This window comes from Leptonychotes weddellii, chromosome 5 (assembly GCF_054177405.1).
Source record: "Leptonychotes weddellii isolate Sample4059 chromosome 5, ASM5417740v2, whole genome shotgun sequence".
NCBI classification, from domain to species: domain Eukaryota; kingdom Metazoa; phylum Chordata; class Mammalia; order Carnivora; family Phocidae; genus Leptonychotes; species Leptonychotes weddellii.
This window is the reverse complement of record NC_138373.1, coordinates 6,112,072-6,123,955: the sequence shown is the minus strand read 5'-3', so window position 1 is coordinate 6,123,955 and position 11,884 is coordinate 6,112,072. Positions and strand designations below refer to the sequence as shown.

General features: G+C 43.2%; 1 protein-coding gene across 2 annotated transcripts in view; it reads right to left on the bottom strand.

Annotated features, from left to right (window-relative positions):
• LOC102745213 (cytochrome P450 3A12-like) overlaps positions 1-10,653 on the bottom strand; it is a 40,753-nt gene extending 30,100 nt beyond the window's left edge. The window contains exons 1-4 of one of the 2 annotated variants that reach the window (XM_081819373.1): positions 10,427-10,653; positions 6,732-6,825; positions 4,257-4,309; positions 1,211-1,310 (exon numbers count right to left, since the gene is read on the bottom strand). In XM_081819373.1, the coding sequence (XP_081675499.1) occupies positions 1,211-1,310; positions 4,257-4,309; positions 6,732-6,825; positions 10,427-10,533 (354 nt within the window). In that variant the 5' untranslated portion in view covers positions 10,534-10,653. Of the gene's footprint in view, positions 1-1,210; positions 1,311-4,256; positions 4,310-4,406; positions 4,457-6,731; positions 6,826-10,426 lie in introns of those variants that run through there. The other variant, XM_081819374.1, reaches the window with a different exon arrangement.
• Positions 10,654-11,884: the final 1,231 nt, after the last annotated feature.

The following is an 11,884-nucleotide window of genomic DNA, read 5'->3' as shown; positions in this document are numbered from 1 at the left end:
ATAGTGTGGAGGTTCCTCAAAAATTTAAAAATAGAGCTACCCTATGACCCAGCAATTGCTCTCCTGGGTATTTTCCCCAAAGACACAGATATAGTGAAAAGAAGGGCCATATGCACCCCAATGTTCATAGCAGCAATGTCCGCAATAGCCAAACTGTGGAAAGAGCCGAGATGCCCTTCAACAGATGAATGGATAAAGAAGATGTGGTCCATATATACAATGGAATATTACTCAGCCTTCAGAAAGGATGAATACCCAACTTTTACATCAACATGGATGGGAGTGGAGGAGATTATGCTAAGTGAAATAAGTCAAGCAGAGAAAGTCAATTATCATATGGTTTCACTTATTTGTGGAACATAAGGAATAGCCTGGAGGGCATTAGGAGAAGGAAGGGAAAAATGAAGGGAAGGAAATCAGAGGGAGAGATGAACCATGAGAGACTATGGACTCTGAGAAACAAACAGGGTTTTAGAGGGGAGGGGGAGGGGGGATTGGTTAGCCCGGTGATGGGTATTAAGGAGGGCACGTACTGCATGGAGCAGTGGGTGTTATATGAAAACAATGGATCGTGGATCACCACATCAAAAACTAATGATGTACTGTATGGTGACTAACATAACATAATAAAATTAAAAATATATATATATAAAACATAAAACTAAATACTTGGGAAAATCTTAGGACTTAGGGCTAGGTAAAGAGTTTTCGAACTTGATGCCAAAGTCACAACCCATAAAAGGATAAAGGATAAATTGGCCTTATAAAAAAAAAAACAAACCCTAAAAAACAAAAAACGTTTGCTCTGCTGAAAACCTTGAGACAATGAAGAGACAAGCTACACACCGTGCCTATAAAAGAATAATAAGAGGGAGATTTTTGGTGATGGAACAGCTCTCTAACGTGACTGGGGTGGTGGATACACAAATCTACATGTAAGATAAATATTCAGAGAGCAACACACACACACAAATGAGTGCACATAAAACTTGAAATCTGAATAAGCTCTGTGGCTAGAACCAATGTCAGTTTCCATTTCCATACTATATTATAGTTACGCAGGATATTACTTAAGGGGAAATAGCCTGAAGGCCACAGGACATGGAACCTCCCGAGACACCTTCCTATGAATCTAAAAATATTTCAAAATAAAAGCTATATAAATCAATCAATCAGTCAGTCCGTGAATTAAGACTAAACCAATGCCTACCCGCCGGTTTGTGAAGACAGAATAACATTCTTTCACTAGTACTGTTTTGATCATGTCCGGATCCATGATAGCCAACACAGGCTGTTGCCCATCATAAAACCTGTGTTGGGAAAACAGAGCTGATTACACTTAACATGACAGTTTCTGCAGTTGCAGCCATGCCTGGAAGTCCAGACTTTTATCTTGACATTACATAATCCAAACTCTGACATCATAATTAGAAATAACATTAGAACATTTGTTAACTCTAGGTGATGTGTACATCGGTATTTCCTGGATCATTCTCCATAATTTTCTGCATGTTTAGAGTATTTCAAATATCTTAGAAGTATTTCAAACATTTCAAATAATTTATCTATATTATCAAAAAGAAAGTTGTGTTAGTAAATAACTGAAGGCAAGTAAATTATCTAGGAATAAAAAATTAATGAGGGAGTCTGCCTGTTAGACAAGAAAAAGTATAATTTTAAAGAAATATCAAACGCATGGAAGACATATGATACAATATTAGATGAAAATTGTAGATACACTGATCACAAACATGTAAAGATGTATCTGCAAATGACAAAATCTTCGAATGCTCAAAAAGTGATGGTAGGATTATGAATATTTCTTTGCCCTATTTTCTAAAATTTCCTTCCTAGTTTATAAAATTTTAAAGAAAATATTATTTTAACTATTAAAGAGAGGTCCTTGGTAAGATCAAAATCAGAAAAATTTGAAACAAAAGGACAAAGAGAATAAAGAAATACAGAGAAACATGCATAATTCATTTTCAAAATATTTTCCTTTCATTACTTGTATTTATTCTTATATGTGGGTCCCAAGTGTGAGTCCCTTGGGCTCCATGTAGGTGACATCCCAGAGCAGCAGGGCACGCCCACTTTTGACACATGTCTCACACAAAGCTGACTCTTTATATGTGCTCCATCCCTATCCAGCCTGACTTGACTGTCAATATGGCTGTTAAAGGCAAGGGACAACTGGCATGAGGTTTATTTTAAGCTTAATTACCCCACCCTCTGGCATTTTTGTTTTCCATTATAAATCATTTGCATTTGCCAGGACAAAATGGGAGATTTTCCACAAGTCCCCTAGTCTTTCTTTGATGTCACAGGGGAATTTCAAATGGCTTTGTGATCACACTTAAAATGGATGAGAACCACTGTACTAAATGCTACCCATGTCCAAAAAGTAAAACTCAGAAAGCTGGAGTGGGAGTCGAGTATATTTTGCGTTGAAGCAGTGATAGAAGTTACTGAGGTGGCACTTAGGTCTGCTCTCCCAGCAGCCTGATCATATTTCTTGGATGATTCCCCTCGTCCCATCCTGTTTGTTCAAAAACACCTGGATGGACAAGGGACAGTGGTTTGGCGTAACCCTTTATATTCATGATCTCACCCAGTCCTAATGTTGTTTCCATTGCCAGTTAAATTCAGATTCTTGGGTCCCACCCCACATCCTCCAGACTCCGTGTTGCTGAGGGATGGATGGATACCAAGAATCTCCATTTTTAGCAAGCTCTCCCATGTGGTTCTTTTCTAGCTAAGCTTGAGAACCATATATTAAGGACAGAACTGGGGCCAATGATGTAAGACTGACTCCATCCAGAGCTGATCAGTACTGAATATAGAAAGGGGCAGTGGAGCTGAACCAGTAGTGATCCAGAGATCTGGGTTCTTTCTATTCTATCATGTTCCTTATGGGCCACACCAATTCAGCAGGACCCTACGGTGTCTTAGGACTTGATGAGAGAAGATAAAGAGGTGTAAGAAAGTCCAACACTGGCTGTGAGCATCCCAGCCGCACACTATACCTCTCCCTCTACTTCACCAAACCTCCAGCCGCTCTGAATGGGAGCATCCACTGCAAGCAGCAGTGGCCACTCTACAAAATCACCAAGTCCATCAGTGCACCAAGAAACACCGTGGTTTAGGGGCACCTGGGTGGCTCAGTTGGTTAAGCGACTGCCTTCAGCTCAGGTCACCATCCTGGAGACCCTGGATCGAGTCCCACATCGGGCTCCCTGCTCGGCGGGGAGTCTGCTTCTCCCTCTGACCCTCCCCCCTCTCATGTGCTTTCTCTCATTCTCTCTCTCTCAAATAAATAAATAAAATCTTAAAAAAAACAAAACAAAACACCGTGGTTTAGAAATATTCTACATCAAAAAAGAAAAAGAAATATTCTACATCGGGGCGCCTGGGTGGCTCAGATGGTTAAATGTCTGCCTTCGGCTCAGGTCATGATCCCAGGGTCCTGGGATCGAGCCCCGCATCAGGCTCCCTGCTTGGCGGGGAGCCTGCTTCTCCCTCTCCCTCTACTGTTCCCCCTGCTTGTGCTCTCTCGCTCTCTCTTTCAAATAAATAAATAAGTAAAATCTTAAAAAAAAGAAATATTCTACATCTCTTCATGTCTGTAGAATAAAGAAACACTTGTATACACTTGTATTGAAAGAAAAGTCTTGGCCTCATATTAAAAACAAAACAAACTCCACACTTGCAAAGAAAGTAAGAAAAAACTGAGCAGCGGGCGCCTGGGTGGCTCAGTTGGTTAAGAAAAAACTGAGCAGAAAGGCTTCCCATTCTGTCCACCGATACTCCCACAGCCCACCTTTCAAAAGGACATATTTAATCCAAACTTTAAATAAGGGATCTTTGGCTTTTAATGAAAAGTGAATCATGTGGGAAAGAGGTAATGAGATGCACTGATAGGCACATATTAGAAAGGCTTGAAATAATGCATTTTTGCAATTAAAGGGGACATAAGGAGGGCAAGGGGAGAAGACGGTAATCACAAGACAGGGTAGAAAGCGATGCTAGGAGTCCGCGGGCACCAATGTCTGGAGATCAGTGATGACCTGCAGTTCTCCAGGTCCGATCACATTTAGATCTGCACACCTGGTGATACATGGGATCCCAGGAAGGAGAGACACCAGAAGCTTTACTACAGCAGGCTTCATCCCAAGAGGCTCTTGACTAAGACTGTCTACACAGCTGGGAGCCTCATCATAACAAGCCTGTCCAATGGAAGTTTCCAGAATACTCACCCCCAAAATCTTCCATATTTCTTAAAATATGCCTTGTCAATATTCCAAAAGCCCTGCAAGAAGAAACAAAACATATTACTAATCTAAATGATCTGAGCCCTACCTCCTACAGGGATGAAAAGGACTCAGATCACATGAAATGCAGCTTACTCTCACTGGCAGTCAGAAGGAAGCTCTTATCACAGGTGTCTTACTGGAAAGGAGAGAAAACAAGAGGATATTGAAATGGAGAAATTCAAGTCCCTCTTGAATCCTCTCCAAGTATTGCAGATACTGAACAACTTACCTTGTCTGTGAGGACTACAGAACCTCTGAATTTCTGGCCTGTTTGGCTTGTGCCTGTGCTTTCTCTAAATCTCAGAATCCTCTGAATTATTACCTCAGGGCCACGTGGGAAAACTGGAGCTGAGGGAAAGTAAGCATGGCCTGCACCCTCTGAACCAGCAGTCAGCATCCCGCTCATTGATCTCAGGAGCCCTACTAGAATTCCAGGGGATTTAGGAAATTAAGACACCAGTGACCTCTTTTAGTCTAGCAGAATTACAGAAGTCTAAGACATGTTTGTTGAGTGAGAAAGTGAGAGATGAGTGAATGAATGACAAGGTGGACTCGCCTTCCAGTTGTCCACCTCAACATGCAAAAGAAGGGATGGTGCCACCACTCCACAGAGGACAGAGCAAGATAAAACACTTGCTTGTGTCCACAATAGCCAAACTGTGGAAGGAGCTGAGATGCCCTTCAACAGATGAATGGATAAAGAAGATGTGGTTCATATATACAATGGAATATTACTCAGCTATCAAAAAGGATGAATACTCACCATTTGCATCGGCATGGATGGAACCGGAGGGGATTATGCTAAGTGAAATAAGTCAAGCAGAGAAAGATAATTATCATATGGTTTCACTCATATGTGAAACATAAGGAATAGTGCAGAGGACCATAGGGGAAGGGAGGGAAAACTGAATGGGAAGAAACCAGAGTGGGAGACAAACCATGAGAGACTCTGGATTCCAGGAAACAAACTGAGGGTTACAGAAGGGAGGTGGGGTAGGGGGATGGGGTAACCAGTGATGGATATTAAGGAGGGCACGTGTTGTGATGAGCACTGGGTGTTATATGCAACTAATGAATCGTTGAACACTACATCAAAAACTAATGATGTACTATATGTTGGCTAACTGAACACAATGATAAAAAAAATAAAAATAAAAAAACATTTGCTCTGTGTTTTCACTTCTGTCACTTGAAAAAAACAACAACAGAACTTCCTGTTGCTAAGTTTTGTTGGGATATTTGATGTTTCAACTACACAAAGAAATATGGGTCTTGGGTTCATCTACTAAGTAGTCAATCTGGGAAAAGTGGAAAGGAAATTATTGTTTTGGAGGGAAAAACTCTAGGAGTTCTTAGGCAGTACTGGGCACTGCAAGCCTCAGTGGGGAGGAGTGGGATCTGAGAAACAAGCCTCAGGTCTGTGGGAAAGGAACTCTACAGCAGAGAGCAGCCTGCAGACTGCCTGCTGGCCTTCTAGATGTGAGCTCCTAACATTCTGTCCAGAGGCCCAGCCTCAGGTGAGGTATTAGCCCTGGATTAACCACAAAGGCTCCACCAACATTTAGTGTGTGTGTGTCAGATAGTACATTCCACTGAGTTACATTAATTTCTCAATAATTTTGTCAAAGCGTCTCTTTTCTAGTGATTTTTTATGAGTGGTTCTACCATTGTGTGCACAACAACACACATGCACAACTTGTTCAAAAATTAAAATCTGAAGTCAATAGACAAGCACCATCTACTCTCAGTTAGATTCCCTCCCTGCCCAACTCACCCAGAAGGTGCCTCCTTGGAAGGTAGAAAAGTAAAGCAGAGAACTCTGGTTCAACCTCACAAATCCCAAAAGATGTCACAGGTGACAAAGGGTGACTTAGAGCCATGGAAATAACTGCAGGGGGTTGGCCAGTTCTTGAAGGAAGTCAAGTATGTGCAAATTCCCCAAAAATAAATCTTGGGCTTCCCAATAAACTGAAGTTCCAAGCTATCCAGGAAAATGAGAAGTCTACCCAGAGATCGTGCTATGAACTTAAAAGTCTGACTCTAGGGTACACAGCTTAATGGACCACTAGCATGGACCCCCTTGATGCTCTTCTCCTCATACCAAGTATGATTATGCCTTCCTGGGAATCTGCACCTGCCAGAAACAAAAGCCTCTTCACAATGCTCACAAGCTAGAACATCAAGTCCTGTACAGAATCAGAGAGCTGGGTTGCCCACTGAGGGAAACCGTGAGGCTCCTAACAGCAGACAATAGAGCCCTGGGGTAGACCTGGCCATGTGCTGGGTGGGGCCTGTGACACCACTTCTGGGAAGTCTGAAACCTAAGCACTTCCTCCTGAGGACGAGCATATTCACTATGGAATTAAGCTGGGATTAGCAAATATAAGATGCAGAAGAGGGAGCTCAAACAACACTCACCTTATGGTAGTCCAGAATATTTCCCAAAAAAGGCAGAGGTGTTGGCCCAGGAATTCCCAGCTTCTTAAAAAGTCCATGTGTGTAGGTCCCATATCTATAAAGTGAAAGAGAAAGCCAGGTCACAGGGATGATGGAATAGGTGCTGGGGCTGGTCAGTCACTGATGCAGAACTGGAACAGGCAAGGGTGGGAGGTAACACGTAGGCGAGAAATAATAACAGCAATTCCAACAACAATAATTACATTCACTCATCATCTCCTTTCCCACCTCTACTGTGAGATCCACAAAAGTAATGATTAGATAGGAGCAGCTGAAAAAGTCATGGTCTCAATCCTGGAATGAACAGCTGAGAAATGTGTCCACACTTGAGAGCTCCTCAGAGTTTCATGCTGATTTCTTCCAGGAAATTCACTCATGCCTATTTAGTAAATGACTCTTCCATGATTTTGGAGATTCTCATTCTAGGTGGAAAGGGGAAAAATTGTTTCTCTCCTCTGATGATGAGACTTTGCTTAATTGTACCCACTCAATAGTTGAGGGTTACTGAGCCTACCATGAAAATGTTCTTATAGTTTCCTCAGAGGTTTTCCTTCCTTGTAGGCCCTGTTGCTGTTTGGGATCTGGTCCTTCTTAAATCTATCTTCATAGAGAGGCTCTGAACAACCACAGTGTTCTTATTCTGTAAAATGAGGACTGTGTCCAAGGCTCCACTGGCTCATAGAAAAGTTAGATGCTTTCAGCTCCACTTGTCTCTGTTGTCAGGTACTCTGGTTCTCTTGAGCTGCAGAGAAGGGGAACTGACCCATATGTCCCCTTAATGATACCATATTAAGGAATCAGTGATTAAACAATCCATTTCCAGACCATTCCTCCCTGTGTGACATCTGATTTTCCAACCTGTGATACTCATGTGTTCAGCACACTGCCAGGCACGCTCAATTTTTTCAAGATGATCATTCACAAAGCTGTCAGGTTATTGACTCTGTGCATCAACTATCTCAGAAACCCATTATGGATGGTGCCCCCTATGACAGAACTGCCCATACTTCATCTTTCATGAGATTTAAGAGGAATCTCACAACTTGGTGTTCTGGATCTTCGCAAGCCTTCCTCTTAGGTGTTGCTGAGAGATGGCAGAGTGGAGGAAGAAGAGAGGCTGAGGGAAAAGGCTGCCAAAAACCACTTCAACCGTGAACTTGCCAGGCCTACAAGGCTAACCCCACAGTGGCAAATTAGGAAAGTATGGTGGGAAAGAATGCTAGGTAGAAATGGTTCAACAAGCCCTGTAGGTGCTTTTAGCTAACAGACAGGGGACCTTCCAAAGTTCAGACACCTCCAATTGACAGCAGATGAACATGTTACAAAACGTAAAATGATTAACTATAAAATGTTCCACAGAGTTGAATTAAGATTTTGTTTCCTCCTCTTTGGAGGTTAGCCTTTATGGCAGTACAGGTTCCAAATATTCTGTAGAAATTCAGCAAATCTTGTATTACATAATCAAATAAACCTACAGAATTGCATGAAAGGACATGTGCTTGAGGGACCACCAGAGGGATCACAGCTGGGCCCAGGTGGGTGTTTGGTACTTCCTCCAGAACAGTTCATGGGTGCATGAGCACCAACTGCCAGAAGTTGGAGTGGCCTCGGTTAGTCCCACTTCTGTTCCTTCTTTGCCATCACCGCCACAACAAATCAATTTCTGTTTCTGAACATTCAACATGTTACGTGAACTCCCAAGTGAGGCCAAGCGAGTAAACATGTCAGCAACACTGGTCCCAAGGAAGGATCTGGTCTAGTGTCTAAACTCACATGGCTCCATAAGAAGGCAGAGGGTGGGCTGGGTGAATTTTTCTGATTCTTTCCAGCTTCCCTCTTCTTGGTAGAGTCATGCTGCTGTTGGCACAAATGAAGGGCCTAACAATGAAGCCATTCATTTTTATTGCCATTACATTGTATTGCATGCAGACAGCACAGTCTATAGCTACTGACTCTTGGCTACACTCTTGGCTAAGTCTACAGGGTTGTTTGCCTGGTGGTGACAGGATCCAGTGACAGTCCCACTGCCAGACAGACTACACACAGTATGGTTTACATGGTGATCCTGTCCCCTGGCTTCAAGCAGATGAGATGCTAACCCTGCAGTTCTGTGATGACCTCCTGTGGGACCAGGATCGAGGAGTATCTCTGGGAGGTCTGCTTGAGGGAAGAATATTCTCCCACTCCATCCCCAGTCCTATCTGGATACTTCTCACATCAGTACTGGCTCAGTTCCCCCACTTGCCTGTGCTGAGAGGTTAAAATAACTTGCTGGGCCCATGTACTTAAAAATATACACAGCCTATATCATAGAAGAATGCATGTGTACACTAAATTCATATTCTCAACATTATTCTAGAAGGCTGAGGTTATCTGTGTACCTTTACTGTCAAAAAGGCTGAACCAACAGCCCTCTTTTATCCTTCGGAAGAACATGCTGGAAATAGTCTTAACTCAGCAAAAAATCCATTATTAAATACAATGAAATTAAACCACATCAATTAACCTTAAATGTCATCACACAAAAAATATGTTGCCACAATACTTGGCATTCCTACTCTTTTTCTCAGAAAATGAAAATGAGGTTTCCATATTCTATGTCCATGTCCTCATGATTTCCTACTCTTAAAGAAAATGAAATTGACACAGAGGTCAAATGTGATGGAGGGTCCATCCCTACCCACACTGTGAAACTAAGTCCTTTCCCAACCTCCTCCATGATGCCAGAAATCCCACCACTGAAAGGAATTCCTCTGCTAGATGTTTTAATTCCTCCTCCTATACTAAACATAAGGGGAAAAATAATATTTAAAATCCACATTGGCTTTCAGGGCCTGCCTTTGCAGGCTGCTAGCAGATTTCATATTGGGGGGTAGGGGGAAGAAATCTCTATACTGATGCTAACTATCTCAGAGACTGGAAGGAAAAGGTAAAATGAATAAAATTTGAAGATTTCTGCCAAGTCTCCTCAGCTCTAAAGATGCTCACTTAGGGGTAAGGAGTTCTGCATATTATAGGGTGGGGAGATGGCTAGGAGAGGGGCACAGAAAAGAGGGAAGAGCCCGGTCATAAGAGGAAGATGAGGTATCTCCAGCCCCCTTGGAAGTCTGGATGCACCAGGTGCTTTGTGTACATGGGGCCTGGTGGCAGAGGGAAGGGAACAGGACCACCTTAGTGATCCAGGCCCAATCCTTCTACATGTCTCCTGCAGCAGACACAGATCAGAAGGTGAAGATAATGAGACAAAGATGCAACCCAATCCCTCAGCCACTAGAATCCCCACAGCTTGGAAAGGTGGTGAAAACCCCAGAGCACTGGGGTCTGTTGATTTTACTCTGCCTCTGTTGAATTCTGCTTGATTAGTCTAGGTCCCAACTGGTGGCCAATCAGAAGATCATCCCTAGGAGGAAATAATGTCACGCAATCCTGCTAGCTACAGAAAAGGGATTGGAGAATGGAGTTACTCCTTCAGTAGGTTTGGGTGAGGTCAGTAATAACCCCTTATGTGTTCCTAGCTTGTTTGAAGCACCCAACACTTAAGCAACTTCCCCTTTGTTAACTCTTGATCCTCAAAACAGACAAGGAAAAGGGGGTGGATGATGATTAGCAGCCCAAGTCCAGGGTTCCAGAGGCAATGAACCTGGACAGTTACTTACAGATAGAACAGCACCAGGCTGGTAGCCAGGAGAAGCCAGGTTTCCATGGAAAAGCTTGGAATCAGGTCCATGGCCACTTTCTCTCTGTGAATCTCCTCTACTGTCATTCAGCAGTGTGTGCTAGTCTTTGCTTGCCTGTGTGTGCAGAGCTTCCCTTCCCACCAGCGGTGATTCAGTGAGGCTGGAATGTATATACTGAAAAGGGGGCGGGACTGGCGTGCAGTCACTAGCAGGTGCCCCTCAGCCATGAGTGTTGGTAAAGCATCATGGACACTCCTCAGACTGACCTTTGAGTTCATATTCTGTCCAAAATCAATAAACAACACAGTCAGTGTTATCAGTAATCTCAAAGGTTACAGAAACTCAGGTAAAGTCACTGTCCTTAAATCTCTAACTTGCCCTTGTCACCATGGCTGCCTCTATCTTTAAATACATGAAATCCTTCAAACAAGCTAGGTCTGCACATCTTTACCCATGTAGTTTCATCTGCCTAGAAATGCCCCTGTGCCCCTTAGAAGGATCCTACTCATCCTTCAAACCCAGCTCCAACAGAATCCCGTGTTAGGTCCTTTCCTCACCAACCTCCTTGAACACATATAACCAACAACGTCCTCCTCTGGGAAATTTATGCCCCCACCCCAGCCCCAGTTCTGTTATTGTCCTCTCCACCCTCCAGCCCTATTGTTGGTCTCCATACCTATTAGTCTTAAATAGAGAGCTTCTCAAGGGTGCAGTCTGAGTACTTGTCAACATTATGTCCCTAGTCCCTAGTCCCTAGAATTATGCCCTCAGTGGGCATCCAGAAAGGTTAGTGGATTTGAGTTTTTGCAGTGAAATTGCTGGGCTTCTTGTGTGTCCTTTCTGTGGAACTTTCTCGAACCATGCCACATACCTGCTGGGAGATCCAGGGACAGAGTATCTGGAAATTACACCTGCTCGATATCATCACTCTGACCCACGTTCTGTGTCTGCATGGCCTGAGAAACTGTGGATTATGTAGCATACCTCTGGAATCTCTGGGACAGTGGAGGTATTAAGAGAGAAGTGGCTCCATGCTTGAATACCAAAAAATGGAAAGACATAGGAAGCTGGAAGATAATCCCCAGTAAAAGTAGGGGGAAAAGACCCAGGAATTCCAAAATATTTCTGCCCCCTTTTGGTGCCTTCACTGGGCACCATTCAATAGGGTCACACTATTATCCCTGTTTACAGATGTAGAGACTGAGACTCAGTGCCTGCAATGGGCTTTCCAGCAGCCATTGATCACAAGAACATATTGTAAATAAGCAAACATGAAGTGAGATTGAAAAGTCCTCGGCGCTCTGCAGTATTGATATTCAATGTTTGCCCTTCCCTGAGAAGGGACACTATGGGAAATAGTGAGATCCAGGCTACAGAGCAAACTGGTTAAAAATCTGTTCCCATCTACATGGCAACCTGCACAGCAGAATCGTCATG